The sequence below is a fragment of the Dreissena polymorpha genome, chromosome 2 (genome assembly GCF_020536995.1).
Source record: "Dreissena polymorpha isolate Duluth1 chromosome 2, UMN_Dpol_1.0, whole genome shotgun sequence".
Classification (NCBI taxonomy): Eukaryota; Metazoa; Mollusca; class Bivalvia; order Myida; family Dreissenidae; genus Dreissena; species Dreissena polymorpha.
The window spans coordinates 30,352,520-30,373,163 of record NC_068356.1 but is presented as its reverse complement, the minus strand read 5'-3'; the positions used below and the strand labels follow the sequence as shown (position 1 = coordinate 30,373,163).

Sequence of the window (20,644 nt, the reverse complement as noted above, 5' to 3'; positions counted from 1 at the left end):
GTAAGTGGAACATGTCTGGATCCACGTGAAGTCTGCCTCTCTGAGATAGGAGATCTGACCTGTGCGGGAGTTCCCTGGGAAAATCGCACAGGAGACGGAGAAGGTCATTGAACCAGGATCTCCTGGGCCACCAAGGGGCGATAAGGAGGATCTGGCAAGCTCACACTGATTTTCCCTAAGATTTGGGGAATTAGAAGGGGTGGGGGATAAGCGTAAGCGTCCAGTTGATCCCTATCGAACGAAAGCGCGTCTACCACCCACGCTGCTGGTTCGTACACTGGACTCACATACAGAGGAAGTCTGTGGTTGTCTCTGGTCCCAAACAGGTCGACCAGTGGATAACCGAAAGTGAGGAAAATCTGGTTGGCCACTTCCTGATGAAGTGTCCACTCCGATGGAAGTAACTGGTGTTTGCGAGACAAACCGTCCGCCAGGGCGTTGAGACGACCTGGTATGTGTTTGGACAAGAGAGAGACATTGAGGCTCTTGCAAAGAACAAGTAAGTTCCTTGTTTCCAGATACAGGGAGTGAGAGTGTGTACCTCCCTGTTTCTGGATGTAAGCCACGACTGATGTTTTGTCTGTCTATACCATCACACAGGAGTCCGGAAGATGTGATTGGAAATGAGAAACAGCTAGAAAGACTGCTCGCATGTCGAGATTGTTTATGTGCAGGTGAGACTCCTGAGGAGACCACAATCCTGATGTCAGGCTGCGGGTTCCAGGTGAGTGCCCCAACCTTCCATGCTCGCATCCGTTATGAGATGTAAAGAAGGATGCGGGGGAAGAAGCGGTTCTCCTGCCAATAGGGTCTCCTCGTCTAGCCACCATTGAACGTGGGGGACTAAGGACGGAAGGATGGGAATCTGTGTTAGCAGATTGTCTGGAGACCATTTCCAACAAGCTGAGAGATAGTGCTGAAGAGGTCGTAGGAAGAGACGTCCCAACTGCACGAAGTCTGCTACAGAGCTCAGGATACCGTTGAGCGTGAACGCCGTTCACTTCGATAATGATGAGGGCTAGTCGAAGTAGACGATGAGTCATACGACGACGAGCCCGAGGTGGAGGAGTAGCCGGAAACATCAGACACTACGCCTTTATGTCTGTGACTCACAGTAGAAACACGACTGCGTCTACCGCTGTGGAGCACTGACAAAGTAGTGTCAACATCTAGGGTGACCTCAACTGTCTGTGACACATACCAGTACCTGGTGACCGGACCCGTCATAACATGATCGGTGACCGGACTGGTCAGTGAACGGACCAGTCAATGACCGGTGACCAGACCAGTCATAGCATGACCGGTGACCGGACCGGTCAGTGAACGGTGACGACACCGGTCATAGCATGACCGGTGACCGGACCGGTCAATGTCGACCGGTGACGTCACCGGACCAGTCAACTCGTCGTTACCCGGTGACCGATGAACGGAACAGGAAGATGTTCAGTTTTGAAAAGGAGGCCTATGTGTGGGCTGAAGTGGAGCAGAAGGACGCTTTGTAGGGAAACTGTCCCTTTTAACGTTCTTGGCCGGTGGGGCTCCTGGGGGCTTAGCAGCAGGGCGCTTAAAAACCACAGGGCGCTGGCCAGAGTTGCTCCTAGCTTAGGAGGCATGTATCTGATCTTCACGATCAGCATTAAGTGCCGCCTGTATCCTCCCTCTGAAAAGAGAATCTGCTGTTGAAGGAGCAGTTCGAAGGGAGTTAACGCCTGTTTCCAAAAGGAAATTATTGGGCAAGGAAGAGAGGATGAGGTCTCTTAACATCTCAGACATTGACGACCCAGCATTGTGTGATAAACACTGCGTAGTACGTGAAAGGTGTATCAACAAGGCACGGAGCTCCTCTTGGATTGAATCAGAAAGCTCCCAAACCATGTCTAAGGCTGTGGCTGCCATAAGATCTAGCTGGTTAGCCAGACCTATGGAACGGCCTTCTCTCAGCTCCCAATTTTATAACAGGGAATAAGGGACTGCTGTATGGGTAGATGATGAAGGCATTACTAATGTCAGCATCAGGAACCGGAAGTTTGGAAAGGTCAAATCCGGTAGAAGGGTCGGGAACCGGGGCTCCGTCAGCTCCTTAGGGGCTTTCCATGGAGATGGCGAAGGCTTATTGGCTGGCTCAAGTGACTGGAATACAGCCATTGTGGAGAGCCAATAGGAGGGCAGAGATCCACTTGAGGAGTCGCCTTACTTATCCTGCCGGGCTCCCGTCTGCGGGCTACCTGTTCTGTAACGGTAACAGCAGATCCTGTAGAAGACAAGAAAGGGCGGGGGCAGAAGTCCTCATCTAAGGTATGGAACATTAGTTCGTAAACCTGATTGATAGAGGCCAAATAATAAGGTTCGGCCTCATTTGACTCTGAACCCGCCTCAATCGAACCGTCTGCGGGAGCATTGAATTGATTGAAACCGGAGGATACAGAAGTAGGAATACTAGATTCATACGCTTCTATCATGAGAGGATTGTTTTCCGGCACCATCAAAGATATAGCTGGTGAATTAGGTCGATCAGTGATCAAGTCAGCAGACTCACTTTGAATACCAGCGGTCGCTTGTAAAGGATCAGTCGTAATAGGGACAAAGCAGGGCCCTCAATCTATCAAATCAGTCCCCCACCTTAAAAGTATACTTTTTTCCCCTTTTGGGGGGAAAAATTCCCCCTAAAAAAAATAATATATATGAGGCGCGTCGTGAGAAAACCAGGCTAAATGACATTGATGACGTTATTGGGAAAACCCGCTTTAACCTACGTCATTGTTTTACCCGGGAAATATTTTATTGTTTGGTGTAAACATATTACGTGTTATTTGCGGAATTATTGTGATTCTCGGAATTACATGATGGATAAAGAAATGGAGGTAACTATTTGTTTGTTCATGATTGTAGTGTTATGAACCTTTCTGTTGGACATATTTTAATTTCTATTGCTTTTATAACATGAACCGTCTGAAGTGAAAGTAAAACAAAATGTTGCAGTTTTGCTCTTTAGCCTCTAGAAATCTAGTAAACTTTGCTCTATCCAAATCGAACGCTATGATAGTTATGAAATGCGTTATAAAAAAAACTGTTTTCTTTCTGTACATTTGTTGTTTACAATCATGTATTTATGATAGATAGTTAAATAAATACTAACAGTGCTTAAACGAGCAACGAATAAATGATAGATAGTTCAATAAATACTAACATTGCGTAAACGAGCAACGAATAGTGGTGTACGTTGTTATGAGAAAAATATGAGTATCATTAGTTTTGACATTTCAAAATGGTCGTTTCTTTGTTTTCATTTAATAATTATTGTTTTCATTTAATAATTATTGTTTATATATGGACCTTATTTTCTCTCGGTATTGTACGTTGTGCTTGTGGTGTAATGGATGCATCGAAGCGCTTCGAAACTGATGTTCAGTAGTTCGATTCCCATCACCGGACCGTTTTTATAAACTCTTATTTGTCATTTGCAGATAGTTGCATGCTAATTATTTATTATTTAAATAATATTGAATTTTAATCACGTTACCTTACCTTAATTTAATGTAATTTAATAAAAATTTAAGCGTTTCATTATCACCTATAAGCAAAGTGCAACATGCTAAAATGATTTTTTAAGTGATGTCCATTTAAAGGTATATAGGCCTAATTGTGTACGCAGTATAAATCAAACTGTAATTTAGATCTTGATTAACAGTTGTGACTACAATGTTTAATATTTAAATGACATACATACCTTTGTTGGGAATAATAAGTTCGTTATAATATCGCTCATTCGCTTTTAATTCAAGATTGTAGTTAATATTCTATGCATACTGCATATTGAAAGTTAGTAAAATTAATATTAAATTTACTGACATCACATGCATATGAAGTTATTATAAACACGTGTGATATAAGGCCTATAATATACACATTTCTATATTTTAAGGAACTAGAATCTGTATTGTCGGACCATTTTGGTCGGACACCGGTCAACTCACAGGAAGTGCTGTGTGATGAAACGCCCTTAGTTGATCCTGAAGAGCCCGAAGTATTAATTGCTACCCGGGTCCGGGATTACCTGGTCCGCAACGAAGGTGCAGAACATAACGAAAGCAACCAAGGTGAGGATGCACAAGAAACCGGCGACGCTCACGATGACGCATTTCGTAACGTGCGTAAGTTTCTGTCGGACGGATGCGGCTGTAAACATCAGTGTGATAAACGTTTTAATTTTGATACTGTTGTTAACCATTTGTTAGATATAAGGGCGCTGGCCAAAGAGGAGAAGGAACTTAACGTTATGACCTTGTTGAAAGATGTTGATGGGGAAACAACTAAAAGAGGGAAGCAACGGAAGCGAGCCAGGGTTGAGTTTAGGGTAGCGGGGAGTGCCGTATGTAAAAAAACATTTATGCTGTTCTTTGACATCGGTAAGCACCAGCTTTTATCATTACAGCAGCATGTCAGAGAACATGGTTTGACGCCTAGAGTTCATGGCAACCGTGGAAGAAAGCCAAAGCATGCTGTTTGTTACGATGATGTCATGCGCGTTGTGCACTTCATACGTAATTATGCGGATGAACGGGGTCTACCACAACCAGCCGCCCGAGAGGTGTAGACAACGTTCCGACTGTATACTTAACATCTGACACAACAAAGACCAACCTGCATCAACAGTACCAGACATCATGCACGGAAGCTGGTTCCAGGGTCATAGAAATAACGGTCTTCAAGGAAATATGGCGCATGTGCTTACCGCACATCCGGATCGCTGGTCCACGTGATGACGTTTGTGCCAAGTGCAAAAACACTCAGGAGGGGTGTCATGGATGCTGTGACGGAAGAAGAGAAATTGACAGCTACAGACTCGTTCAGGAATCACATTCTTTTAGCACAAAAGGTAAAAATGTTTGACACATAATTATAATATAGTCTTGCATTTAGTAAATAGGAAATAATTGTAGGCTTTACAATTTTTTTAATTCGTCGTGTCCAAACGTCTTCTAAACAAAACAAATCTGATACATTGGTATTATCATATGTACCAAAACGAGTGCTTCATCAATTGTATTATCTTTATTAAATCGTATAATTTGCAGCCGTTCTTCAGTGTTTTAACGTTTGAAAAATGATTGCTATTTTTCAGGAAAGAGATGTATACAACGATTGCATCAGGAAAAGTAAGGAGGCAAATGAAGGTCCAGACAGATATGTCCATTTCACGTTCGATTTTAGCCAGAATGTGAGTCTACCTCACTATTCCCGCCAGATAGGACCGCTATATTTCCTCACTCTAAGGAAGGTTCAGATCTTTGGCGTTCGAGTGGACAGTATTCCCCGCCAGTTGAACTTCCTGATTGACGAGGACCAAACGATTGGCAAGGACGGAAAGACCTCACATGGCCCGGACGCTGTCCTTTCTATGCTTGATTGGGCCCTGCAGAATTACGAGTCTGATGCTTACACTTGTTCCGTTCATGCAGACAATTGCCCCGGTATGTACATTTTATATAAGAACGTATGTGTGTGCATGTACAACGTGTGCATGTGTTTTTTGCGCGCACAGTTGTCTTGCTGATTTCGCTTGCGCACAAGTATTTTTAAAGTGAATCATTTAGCAGCTTTTCCACGTATTTCTACATGTATGTTATGTACGCAGTGCCAAAATAAAGATTCCACACAGGGCTTTTACATTGCAGGGCAGAACAAAAACCGGTACGTTCTTGGTTATTTCATGTGGCGAGTGATGACCGGCCAACATCGCTTGATTGAGTATCACATGCAAGTTCCTGGTATGTATACAAATTATATTACGGAAAAATAATTTGATGTATTGTCGAATAACTTTCTTAAAATATTTTTTTTAATCATTTTTCAATTCCCTACCTTAATTATTTTCTGAAGGGGTAATACGCGCCGAAATATTCAAAAACACTTACAATTTTGTTCTATCGCATTTTAATAATTAGACAAATGAGTTTTTTTTAACATTATTTAGCATTTTATTAAGACATGTCAAATATATCATTATCAGTACAATTATATCAAAACATTTTTGTTTCTGTCAAAGGGCATGCAAGGTGTTTGGTGGATTCCGGATTTGCGCATATAAAAAAACGATACCGGAACCACAACTGTGAGACTCTCGAACAACTAACGGCGCTTGTTGACCAGTCGTCTGTTACCAACACGGCAGTCTCGTACCCGACCTGGACATGGCGGCAATGGAAGCCTTTCCTGGAATTGTACTTCAAACCTGTTACAGGAATAATGTAAGTACGTGTTACAGACTTGAAGGTTAAAATGTTAAGTAAACTTAAACAATTGATGTCGTAACGGTTACTAACCCAGCACTTTTTGTCGACATTTATTCTTTACATTATTTTGTCATGCTTATTTGCATAAATTAATGTATTTGTTAACCCTTTCAGGCAGTACCAGTACTTTAGATTTGACCAAAGAAAGCCGGGTATTGTGACTGCAAAAATCCAACACGACGGAGAAGAGAAGGAATTGCAGATCCTGAAAACCCCGACATTTCGGTTCCAGAATGTGGAGCGTCCACACCCAGTTCCCTCTGCTGGATTGAGTGCAGACCGCCGGCAATACTTGCGCCGATCCGTAAGCCGATATGTCCGACCAGCGTCGAAGGAATATTTCTTTGGAAATTGACTCTTGTGACGACGTGCATATTGTTAATGTATTCAATAAACATCACTCAACTGTACGTGCCAGAAACATATATGACTTACTGTCCTGAATAGTGTGTACTATTATGATACAAATGCCATTTCATTGTTTTCAATTATCTCTGTATGTGATACTTTGCGCATCAACACATTCATAAACTATAGCATTGGTTGTTTTATAATATAATTATTATAATAATTATATATAAGCCCTTTAAAGAATAATGCATTAAAGGAACAATGAAAGTAAAACAAAACAAACCCTACAATCTGCCCTCGACGTCAAGTAGAAATCGCAAATTTAAGAGTTTTTTTAGGTAGCTATATTTGGCTTTGTCGTAAAATGAAAGATAACGATTTATAAAATAATGTTTTCTTTAAACGTTGCATCAAATTGATACATTTATTTATAATTATGTCGGTAAGATTTTTCAAATGATGACTGGTTTCGGATCAAAATTAGCCACAAGCCGTCTAAAATCGCGACACGTCACGCTTTTCTTATCGCCGACATTCTATCGTTGCGAGGAAACAAAATGTAGTTACGAATAATGAAAATATAAAATATACTTATTTTGATCATATTGTTGTAAGTTTTTACCGGTTAAGTGATTAAAAAATATTTATAAATATTGAAAGAAATGTGATACAAGAAAATTACACGACGTCATAAATATAACGTCATAACGTAAGCGAATAAAAAAACGGATTCTGTGACGTCATTAAATACCCATTAATCCGCCGTTTTGCATCGGATACTTAAAACAAACATACCGTTATGCTCAGAAAGGTCTGCACTTTAAGAAACTATAAAAATCTCAAATTCGAAAATTTTGTTATTAAGCCCGGTTTTCTCACGACGATCCTCATATATATTTTTTTTTTTTTAAGAAAGATGTGTCTCATCTCATGATTATTATGTCTCAATTCGATTTCAATTAGATCTTTTCAAACATACTAAATTATGAAAAATGCAATGAATTTAGTGCAAACATGTACAAATGTAATAATGAGAGAGTAAGTAAAAAAATCCCCCAAAAAGGGAAACGCCGCGAAAATTCCCCCTCCTAAGGGCTGCGGACCCCTTCCCCCAAAGTAGTGTGAGGACGCTGCAAAGATTCCCGGCGACTGTTGGATCCACAAAGTATTGGGATTTGATGGTGTAGCGGCAGCCCGGGTTATACTTCTATGCAATGTGGAAGAGACCCGTGGGGCTGAAAACGCAGCCAAAGTGGTTAGGTTAACCCCTGTACCTGGAGCCTGATATGTATACAACTAGTGTTTGAATACAAATTTTACCCAGTGGTTGTAGGATCGGCTGAAGTGCGTGTTGAGGCCAAAATAGAGGCCAACACACGTGGAAGGGTGTCACGAGATTCCTCAGAGAAGGATCGCCTAGGGGACTGACCGGTGACCGGACCGGTCATAGCATGACAGGTGACCGGACCGGTGAAGACACCGGTCATAGCATGACCGGTGACCGGTCATAGCATGACCGGTGACCAGTCAATGTTGACAGGTGACGACACCGGTCATAGCATGACCGGTGATGACACCGGTCATAGCATGACCGGTGACTGGACCGGTCAATGTTAACCGGTGACGTCACCTGACAACTGGTCGTTCCCGATGAACGGACCGGTCAAAATATGACCTTTGTCGTCACCGGGCAAGGACCGGTGCATGGCATCTCCTGATTATCTCCTGATGCCATGTGGTCGAGGTCGTGTTGGGAAAAGTCCTGGCTAGCCGAACTTTCCCGACCAGGGGTGGCGAAATCAAATGTCCGAGTTGCCCGAGTCGTACATTTGCTTGTCTGGGCAACTGATTTTTTTCAATTATGTTGTCCGTGGACAACAAGTTTTTTTAAAGTCGCGTCTAGGTATACATAAATACATTGTATTAAAGCTTTAATTAAGTTTTACAAAACCGGATGTTGACACGCGATTACATTGTCAGTGCTATTTGCGGAGCAATCAAGCTAAAATACGTACACTCTCCTGCGCAGTGGACTCCCTGTTTCTATAAGAGACCGCGAGCATGCCGCATTTTTAACATTCGGTCCGACTGTTAGACAGTGTACAGACTGGTTTCTTTATTTTTACAATCAGACGGAAATAAAACGTATCAAACGAAGATAATCAAAACACGGTCTACCTTGTTATTTAAGACGACTATAACGGTAAAGATGAAACTTTTTTTAAATCTTCAACCACGGAGCAGAAACCCGAAGCTTTGAGCAGCCCACCTCCCAAAAAACTAAGAAAGATTATGATGAAAAATATGATCTAAGTAAACGCACCAGAACTTTTTAAGAAACTTGGCTCAGAGATTTCAATGGTTACCAGTTGATGATAATCAAATTGCTACCAGTAGCGGTGCAGAGCCTCAGTCTGATGAGGTCCACATATTGGACTAGTTTAATTTGTTAAGATTACAATGTACTTATGTTCAACACATCTTTTAATAACACTAGCTTCGCAAGATTTAAAGTTTGAGAAAGTCTTTATATTGTTTATAATATACTGCTATAATGAATGTACCATTGAAATACAATTATAAACAAAACAAGCAAATCATGCTCATTTTGATATATTCCACATTATTTAACATTAATCAATAAATGCGTTTATAATTTATATACATGTAAACATTAACGGACAAGTGTAGTTCAGCAACGGACAAGTTAAATTTCCTAAATGGTTGTCCGTGGACAAGTATAGTTTTTTGAGATTTTGCCACCCCTGCCGACTTTGACCTGAGCCACGCATGTTGCGTTTCCGGCTCTTGAATGGTCTTCGCTTGGTGGCCCAAGTTTCTTCTCACCAATTCACACAGAAAGGGCAGCAGTTGTCCTGGTTGCACCCGGCACACGAAAGGCAGCTGTCATGGTTATCCCAAGCTGCTCTAATGTGGCCACACGAACCACGTGTTTGAGGCATTTTTTTGCCTTAAGGGAGTATATATTTTAAAAGAGAGAATATTTTAAAACACAATTCAAAACTTCTCTAGTTCTGTAAAATAGAAAAATCCAGCGAAACAGAGCAACAATTAATGTAAACAACAAAAATGTCAGCCTATATATCGCCATCCGGAATAAGAGTGAAGGATTCTGGGTAATATCCCGTTTTTGGTTGCACTGCACTATGTGACCCTTCCGACCTATACGGTTTACTGACAAGTGTGGGATTCGGACAGAAAGCTTCCGGATAATATACGATCCTTCGGAGTAAGTAGCTATTTGATAGCAGGTAACATATTTAAGCTATTAAAATAACAGGGCCCTCTCTTGCCGCCAAGGGAAGCCACCCACAACCCTCATGAGAGGAATTTTCGCGCTGATTACTTTTTATGGGGGATTTTTTTACTTAGTCTCTCATTACTTTATTTTTTTGTACATGTTTGCACTACATTCATTGCTTTTTTAATATTTAGTATATTTGCCACTCATTATATTAGACTATACTGTAATGATGTATGATGATGTATTATAAAATGAATGACAATATAATAAAGAGGTGAAACTTCTGTTGTTCCAGCAGTATTTCTCTCCTTTTTTACACACATACATGGTCCTTTATTTATGGCAAGTTGCCATTATTAGTGCTCAAATAATTATTGAAAAGAAACATTTTCTTCTCTCGTCTCTTAACTAGTCAGCGATGTGTTTTTAAAAATATGAACTGTTGGATAAGAAAATGACTCTATAGAGTAGTGTTAATAAAATAAAATACTGGTGAAAAAATAAATATTACATTATTTATAAATCGCTGATGCATGTGTGTGACAGTCTGTTTCATGATTTTGCACAGACTCTTGTTCATCTTCAATTTCCATCGACTTGTCATTTGATGACGCAGTCGCGGATGCCTGTGTGTGACTGTCTGTTTGGTTTTTATTAATACTATCTATTAAATGCAGTTTGTTTCAACAGAAAATCTATTTTTTGCAGGAAGAAATCGCTTTTTTCATAAGCTTTTTTTCGGTATGACTTAGCATTGTGCATTGTGTGACAATTTATTATCTGGAAACGGTGCAGATGCATAAATCATGCAGGTGCGCAAAGCGTCATATTTCTGTCTACAGCCGTATCATAAGGCTAAAAAACACTTACAATATCTTTACAGCATTAAAGGTTTTTCATTTATTTTATTTTTTCATTTTTTTTTCTAGGGGGAATTTTTCCACAAAATAGCGGAAAAAATTATACTATTTTCATGGGGGAAGCCGCCGCTATTCGGCGGTAAAAAGTGCAAATTGAGGGCCCTCAATAATGTGACTTTTAGTTTGTTAACAAGATTTTACCTTAGCCATATAAAGAAAAATGCCCTGTCGCCTGGCAGTCATGTTTTTCAACAGACCAGAATCCTTTTTGAAATCATCCATTATATAATTAGAAAAAAATGTCCATGAAGATTGCACAATAAATGTGAATTTAAGAGTGTTAACATGGTTTTACTAAAGCCATATCAGGAAAAATGCCCCGCCCCCTGGCAGACCAGAACCAATTTTGAACACAGATATCATAAGAACAAATATTTTGACCAAGTTTCATGAAGATTGGACAATAATGTAACTACTTGAGTGTAAACAATGTTTTACTTTAGCCATACAATACAACTCATCCAAGATATCATTGAGAAAAATATTCTGACAATAATTTGGACAATAAATCTTGCCTCTATAGTGTTAACAAGGCAAATGTTGACGACGCTTGACACACAACAGACAAAAGGCGATCACAAAAGCTTACCATGAGCAAAAGGTGAGCTAAAAATGGTGGGATTGATAAAATACCAGGTTAGTGTTTAAAACAGATATCTTCGTTTTCTAAGCTTAAAAACCTGAACCACCCTCCAAGGCTTGTGGTTTATGTTTTGTAAGCCTCACTAAATCAAATACTTTTATTAAACACCAGGGGTTTTTTTTACAAAAAGGGGAAGACGCTGGACGCTGGGTAAAAGGGGAAAATCGAGCGCGAAAGAGACATATTTGGGGAAAAAATAAAAACTGCGCATTTCAATGTCTATAACTCACCTACAGACTTCAGGTTTTTTTTTTAGAAAAAGAGGCATGTCTCTGACCTTTTTGTTCTTAAACACATGAACAAGTATGATATTAAAGTCAAAGTCCTAAATAAAGTTGCAGGTGTAGATCTAATAATGGGAAATGTTTTCAACTGGGGCCGGGGAATGATGTCAATATTATGATTTCAATTTCATGATGAATGGGTTGACGATCTAGATCTGCTACAGTATTGGAAGGGAAAGGTGCGGCAGCTGCCGATTGTATACTTTCACTTTCACAATAATCCGACAGTATTAATCGATGTTGATTACATGTACCTCCGAATCTTGCTGGGTTTCAACGGTTTTTGATGATTCATTCTTAAAAAATGCGTCAACGCAATTAATATTTTCCGAGTCCGAACGTTTTATTTTGTTCGTGTATGAACGCCAATTGTGAGACTTTTTTTCTGTTTTAACGTTTATATCTTGGCTTTCACATAACCCGGATGAAAATTCGACTGGTTTCCGGTAATTAATTGACGAAACACCCTTCTCGCGCAAGACCGGAATCCAGTAAAATAGTCACATGATTAGTTGCCCGGTTTCCATGACGTAATTTAAGAGCTATATATAGAATCACTGGGATTCTGAGATTTGAGTGTTCGTCGGGAGAGAGCGAGATCGTTGTACATGGTACAAATTGGATAAGTGTCGACTTCCCAAAAGAAAAAAAACAACATTTCTTTGAGGGTAAAATATTATATTTTGGTGAAAAATTATATTTTTTGAGGGGAAATGGTATTTTTAGGGGAAAAATTCTGGTAGGGGAAGACGCCGAATATCGGCGTCATTTTCTTAGTAAAAAAAACCCCTGAACACTAACCTAACATTGTCTATATACTTAATGTTAGCAATAGAAGCAGGATTTGAAATATTTTCCTGAACAACTTGTCCTGCACAGCAAGTAAATTTGACAATCCACTTGCACTGCAATCATTATTTGGTATTGAAAAACATATTGAGGGATAATAAGCAACCAGGACCTTTTATTGAAAGACACTCTTGATTGACAAATGATGTCTGTACAATTTGGCTGTGTTAATCATAAATTATTCTCTAATATTAATATTTAACCCAACTATTAAAAAAAAAAAATTGGCTGATACAAACTTATCAAAATAATATTCAATTCTTTACTAAAAGATCTATTAGTCACTTTATAAAAACTGTAATAATTAGCGACATAAAGCAGCAGCATTCATATATCAAGCACTTTCAACGCAATCAAATTTGACAACTGGTTTGTGCGTGCCTAACAACCTACCTCGCAAATTTGATGACACAGGTGGATATTTACACCAAGAGAACCTTTCCTATTTAAGCAACTGCAATCTGTTGTTTTTTTCTCTCCAAAAAAACACAAATTGATGACATGCAAATGTCTAGTTATACGACTTAACTAGAGCTTTGTCACAGACGTGACGTTTACCCCCACGTGCTGCATTGACACAGACTATTTTGCATGCTGTCTTCACAAAACAAGAGAATCTAATTTATGGCGATATTAAAGAATTATTATGCCACTATTATTTATGGCAATTTTGACCTTTGAACTCTTGAATTCTTTCGCATGACACACCGTCCAATGACTGTGAACAAAGTTAATGCACAAAGTCATTTTAAAATCTCACAATGAATGACATAGTTATGGCCCGGACAAGCTCATTTATGGCCATTTTTCACTTTTGACCTCCAAGTGTGACCTTGACCTTGGACATATCGACGTAATTCTTTCACATGACACATTGTCCAATGATTGTGAACAAATGTACTAAGTAATTTTAAAATCTCACAATCAATGACATAGTTATGGCCCGGACAAGATCATATATGGTTATTTTTTACCTTTGAACTCACAGTGTGACCTTGACCTTGGAGATATCAAGGTAATTCTTCGCGCAACACACCGTCCAATTATGGTGAACAAATGTGACACGTGATTTTAAAATCTCACAATGAACGACATAGTTATTGCCCGGACAAGCTCATTTATGGCCATAATGATCTTTGAACTCAAAGTGTGACCTTGACCTTGGAGATATCGACGTATTTCTTTCACGCGAAAACACCATCCAATGATGGTAAACAAATTTGCCAAATGATTTTAAAATCTCACAATAAATGATAAAGTTATGGCCCGGACAAGCATTTGACCTTTGAAATCCAAGGGTGACCTTGACATTGGAAATATCAAAGATTTTTTCCACGCGACACACCGTCCCATGATGGTGAACAAATATACCAAATTATATTAAAATCAAACGGTAAATGACATAGTTATGGAGCGGACAAACTTTCGGTTTAAACACACTAAGTGACCCCGTGACCTAGTTTTTAACCGGCATGACCCATATTCAAACTTGACCTATACATCATCTTGATACAACTTGTGACCAAGTCTGGTGAAGATCGGATGAAATTTTGGGACAGACCGACTGACTAACAGACAGACCGACAAAGTGACTCCTATATAGCCCCCATTCCCAATGGTAATGGGGGTATAACAATCCTTTCTCCAATAGCACTTTTGTTGAGTGAACTAGATCCACCATTAAAGATGTATTGTCAAAATGAAAGGACTGGATAAAACACTTCAAAATCATCTTAAGACAGACATTAGTGAAGATGTCCATAAACTCACCCTCCTCCAATTTTTGCAGGAAATCCAAGATTGGGAGGCACAAGGGGTTGCTGACCTCCCATCCCCATCGTGGCAGGCTGACTCATGGCTACAGAATGAGGCCCGGGAAAACCTGGTTGCCTTTGATTCATTGGGACCATGTTTGTCCCTCTGTCTGGTTTACTGAACATGTTCTGTGGCCTTCCAACGTTGAATGGATCCCCCAAAGGTTCCTGTCCCCCTGGCCCTTTAGCCATGGTGGGTTTGACCCCTCTATCAAGCTTACTGAATGGACCCTGAGCACTTGCAACACTATTTGACTCCCCAAAATGTTCCTGTCCTACAGATCCTTTAGCCATGGACGGTTTTAAATGACAATAGCCGGCTTGAATCATGGTGTCTGCCAATGAAACAGCGTTAACGTAGATATGGCCATAAAACCCTGAGCCATCACTGACGGGGTGCACCTTAACAAGTTGTGCCATCTGGTTGAAGGTCAGGTTCTGGAGGAATTGTATACCCTGAAATAGCATACAAGACACCAGGTTTTACGAGTAATGCTTAATCATTTATATTCAATACATTTATTTTCTGTATTTTTCCCCGTTTATTATGCGGGAGGACTGGTCCACAAATTTAAGATTCTCACAAACAATTCCTAACTAATTCCTGTATATCTTTTTAAAGACCAAATTACTGCAAACTACCGCAGGCACTTCAAACAAGTGGACAAATAATCTTACACCTTTATAAAGGATGTCCAGGTTTTTTTTTTGCCTGATTTTATAGCCGAAATTCGGCTATGTTCCCAATCCCAAAAAGTATACTTTTTTCCCAAAATGTGGCAAAAAATTCCCAATTTCCAAAAAAAAAAAACAATTTTTTTTTTAGAAAGAAGTGTCTTATGCGTATTTTATCTCAATTTTTATTCAATTACATCTAACAAAGTATTATATGATTTTGTTCTTTTAATTTGAATGATTATAAAGAGTTATATCAAATTTAGTATTTCCCTAATCAGTGGACATTTCCTGTGAAAAAAAGGCTAATGAATTTATTTTCCCAATTTCATGAAAATGCCGATAAAATTCCCAATTCCAAAGCCATGGGCTATCTTCCCAAAAAGTGGAGAAAAAACCCTGATGTATAACTGACATTTTTGTAAATGTTGAATTGTTATAAGATATCTACAATAGAAAGACATTCACCATATTTTTGTAAACATATTCACCAACAGCCACAATCAAGTCTGTTGAAGTGCAAATGCATGAACACAATACCAATGTTTCTAGATATATAAGAAGATCATAAAGCTCCACTACTGCTACAATACTGACAGGACTTTTGAGCCCATATAGTACATGCATCCTTGTTTATGAACAACATTGATTTTGGCATTTGGCTAAAAACTGTTCAAGACAAGGGCTGATTGTAAAACATGCATGCCCCCCATATGGGCCCGGCTGTCAGTTGTCGTGGCAGCCATTGCGTGGCATACGTTTTTTGTCACTGTGACCTTGACCTAGTGACCTGAAAATCAATAGGGGTCATCTGCCAGTCATGATCAATGTACCTATGAAGTTTCATGATACTAGGCCTAATTATTCTTGAGTTATCATCAGGAAACCATTTTACTGTTTCAATCACTGTGACCTTGACCTTCGACCTAGTGACCTGAAAATTTATAGGGGTCATCTGCCAGTCATGATCAATGTACCTATGAAGTTTCATGATCCTAGGCGTAAGCATTCTTGAGTTATCATCCGGAAACTATTTTACTATTTCGAGTCACTGTGACCTTGACCTTTGACTTAGTGACCTGAAAATCAATAGGGGTCATCTGCCTGTCATGATCAATATACCTATGAAGTTTCATAATCCTAGGCCTAAGCATTCTTGAGTTATCATCCGGAAACCATTTTACTATTTCGAGTCACTGTGACCTTGACCTTTGACCCTAGTGACCTGCAAATCAATAGGGGTCATCTGCCAGTCATGATCAATGTACCTATGAAGTTTCATGATCCTAGGCCTAAGCGTTCTTGAGTTATCATCCGGAAACCATCTGGTGGACGGACCGACATGTGCAAAACAATATACCCCCTCTTCTTCGAAGGGGGCCATAAAAACTTCAATGGGGGGCATAAAAGTAGAATGAAAAAATTATTGACCAGAAACACATCTTTACAAGGTTCAGCTAAACTCTTCACTTGTATATAGATCCAGCAAAGTAAATAAATATTTGTCAAATAAGTTTGAAATTGAAAGGGAGGAAATCCGCTGAAAGGAGAAGAAATCACATCCCTGCTTTTTTAAAAGGAAAAAGCCTTAACTGAACTACCACTCTAAAGCCCTACCATCTTATCACTGAGGTCCTTGGCGCGTGTGTTGTGTAGCATGATCTTACTGGCCATTCCCCTGAGGCTGGCCAGGTTGGAGGGGATCTCTACCAGGGCACTGCTGGTCACCTCCTCCACATTGCCGTAGTCAATGTACTGGATCTTGTACTGAAATGGACAGTAACATTATGTACTGGATCTTGTACTGAAATGGACAATTACATTATGTACTGGATCTTGTACTGAAATGAGCAGTTACATTATGTACTGAATCTTGTACTGAAATGGGCAGTTACATTATGTACTGGATCTTGTAATGAAATGGACAATTACATTATGTACTGGATCTTGTAATGAAATGGACAATTACATTATGTACTGGATCTTGTACTGAAATGGACAGTTACATTATGTACTGGATCTTGTACTGAAATGGACAATTACATTATGTACTGGATCTTGTACTGAAATGGGCAGTTACATTATGTACTGAATCTTGTACTGAAATGGACAGTTACATTATGTACTGAATCTTGTATTGTAATTGACAGTTACATTATGTACTGGATCTTGTAATGAAATGGACAATTACATTATGTACTGGATCTTGTACTGAAATGGGCAGTTACATTATGTACTGGATCTTGTACTGAAATGGACAGTTACATTATGTACTGGATCTTGTACTGAAATGGGCAGTTACATTATGTACTGAATCTTGTACTGCAATGGACAGTTACATTATGTTCTGGATCTTGTACTGCAATGGACAGTTACATTATGTCTGAATCTTGTACTGAAATATCTTGTACTGAAATGGACAGTTACATTATGTACTGAATCTTGAACTGTAATGGACAGTTTCATTATGTACTGGATCTTGTACTGCAATGGACAGTTACATTAGGTACTGAATCTTGTACTGCAATGGACAGTTACATTATGTACAGAATCTTGTACTGTAATGGACAGTTACATTATGTACTGGATCTTGTACTTAAATGGACAGTTACATTATGTACTGAATCTTGTACTGCAAATGGACAGTTACATTATGTACTGGATCTTGTACTGAAATGGACAGTTACATTATGTACTGATTCTTGTACTGAAATGGACAGATACATTATGTACTGAATCTTGTACTGCAATGGAGAGTTACATTATGTACTGAATCTTGTACTAAAATGGACAGTTACATTATGTACTGAGTCTTGTACTGAAATGGGCAGTTACATTATGTACTGGATCTTGTACTGCAATGGGCAGTTACATTATGTATTGAATCTTGTACTGCAATGGACAGTTACATTATGTACTGAATCTTGTACTGAAATGGACAGTTACATTATGTACTGAATCTTGTACTGAAATGGACAGTTACATTATGTACTGGATCTTGTACTGCAAATGGGCAGTTACATTATGTCTGAATCTTGTACTGCAAATGGACAGGTACACAATGCCATACTGTAGTTGATGTACAGAATCTTGTATTGCAATGGACAGTTACACAAATGTCATACTGAAGTCGATGTACGGAATCTATTCTTGTACGGCAATGGACAGTTACACAATGCGAGAATGACTTCGAGCAGCTTCAAAAGCACCAAGTAGTTCTCATGAATACGTCTTCTTCCGACGCTGCAAGAAGCCTGTCTCGCTTATGCGAGAAAATATTCAGATATCGTGGAGGGAAATTATCATAGAATACATTGTCGCACAAAAAACAAGAGATGTGTTTGTAAGAAACACAATGCCCCATACTGCGCCGCATTGAAATAAAATTTCTATTGATCATTTGGCAGGTATAGAAATCATCTCCCTTTAAAGGTTATTACTTCCCTTGAATTTTGTCCAATCCAACCAGGGGTGGGGGGATGGGGAGGGTTTAACAGTCATTTATGACCATGTCAGACATCACTGACAACCAAGGCCTGTGGTTTAAAAGAGATCATAGCTAGATTATTATAATTTTTTTTTTTTTTCATAGCCAGAGTTGATCATGTATCTATGGACATATGTCCACATGTATGTAATGAACATCAAAGAAATTATAATAATTTCATTTAAACAAACTTTGACAAATCAATCAATTGGGTTATAAATAATCAAAATAATAAATCTGTACAGTAACTGTGAAAAGAACTTCAATTCTTGGTAAGGAAATATATAATATGAGATTTATAATAATATAAATTACTTCCCTTGAAAATAATAGTCTGTAACAAATGTCTATTTTTAGTAGCAAATAATTAAAAGCCTCTACCGTGACTGTAGATTCACCACTCAAAATGTGCAGCTCCATGAGATACACATGCATGCCAAATATATAACGTGGCTATGTTCAATATTGAATAATTTTCTCCCTTTTTAAAGCTTATTACTTCCCTTAACTCTTTATTTTTTACCGTAGACCGTAAAGGATGACCTTGACCTTTTACCACAATGTGTTTGTCATAAACATAATGCCGCCTACTGCGCCACTTTGATTGACATAACAAAAATATATATGTGGGCAGGTCAGATAACTATGTCCATTTAAAGCTCATTGATTCCCTTGACTTTGTTTTTTCGACCCTAGAAGGATCCTTGAAGGATGATGTAAACCTTGAAATTTTACCTCTCAAAATGTGGTATGAGATACACATGCATGCCAAATATCAAGGTGCTATCTTCAATATTTAAAAAGTTATGGCCAGCGCTTCCGTTAGCTTTTAAAAGTTGGAAGTCCTGACTTCCAAGCCTAAAATTTTGGACGTCCCACACATACATTGAAGTCCTGATTTCATTTTATATTTTTAATATACGTACATGTTCCAACTCTATCTATTACCCGATAATCCAGTATTATAACGATTTCTATTTTCAAAACCAAAATACGGACAATAATGACGTCCGCAAACATCCGCCATTTTACGCAAGTTGAATTGTGGGATGGGGGAATTCCTATTGAACATGCATTAATCACGTGATGCGATTTGAGAAATAAGAGCACTGTTCATATTTAGTAATTATGACAAATCAACGACTGAATTTTAAATGTTACATGTAAATTATGATCGACGACAAATACTGTATCCGAAAACTGTTCGAAAAAAATGTAAGTGTTTTGCACATGAAATAATCTGTGCACATCGCTTGACTGCAGAAAATGAAAACCAATAACTAATTAAATACGTAAGCAATATATAATTTGGTTAACATATCGCTATACAATATGCTATTGCACTACTTTACTTTGCTAATTGACACTTTAGTCTCATTTATAGACGCGCAAAGAATTTAGAGATACTTTTTATATGGGCTTAATTAAAAAGTAGCTTAATATTTAAGAGCGTCAAAAATTTGGACTAATCGACACTTAAAATATTTCAAGATGGCGGGCATTTGACTTGTAAGATTTTTGGAAACTAGCAAAGATATTTCGTCAGTTGCAGTTCATGTCTGTACCATCTGCTAACAAATCGGAAATAAATAAATAAAATACCGGGGAAAATCGGTACTGAAAATTTCCGGAATGCCGACTATTAAATTCGTTCTCAAATTAATGCGCACGTGAACGAATTTTCGTGAATAAATTATTTGTCGGTTATTTCCATACTGTCTTCAGATTTTTTTTTCATCGCAAATCAGGCGATTGATAGACAATTTTTCTACCACCAGAGCCTAGATTTCATTACATTGGCAATCAGGCGATGGGTTAATTTTGCAGACTGCTTATTTTCAAATGCGTATAAACAAACGTGTTATCCGAAATCATTTCCAGATTTTATTATTCAATGAAAGTTACGAAAATTCTAGCAACACATAAACATTTCTCGTGTATTTTGTGTACATATGAAAATCATGCGAAAATTAGACTTCATGTACGACATCACGTCATTCTTCCTCGGGGAAAGCATGGACTGAAATATTTGATTGCTGAATAAACACATCGTAACGCAGAGG

General features: G+C 38.7%; 1 protein-coding gene across 3 annotated transcripts in view; it reads right to left on the bottom strand.

Moving 5' to 3' along the window:
- The window catches only part of LOC127866387 (serine/threonine-protein kinase 31-like), a 103,940-nt gene that overhangs the window by 35,065 nt on the left and 48,231 nt on the right, over positions 1-20,644 (bottom strand). For all 3 annotated transcript variants that reach the window (XM_052406878.1, XM_052406876.1, XM_052406877.1), the window contains 2 exons: positions 16,712-16,861; positions 14,376-14,875 (listed from right to left, as the gene is read on the bottom strand). In XM_052406878.1, the coding sequence (XP_052262838.1) occupies positions 14,376-14,875; positions 16,712-16,861 (650 nt within the window). The remainder of the gene's footprint in view (positions 1-14,375; positions 14,876-16,711; positions 16,862-20,644) is intronic.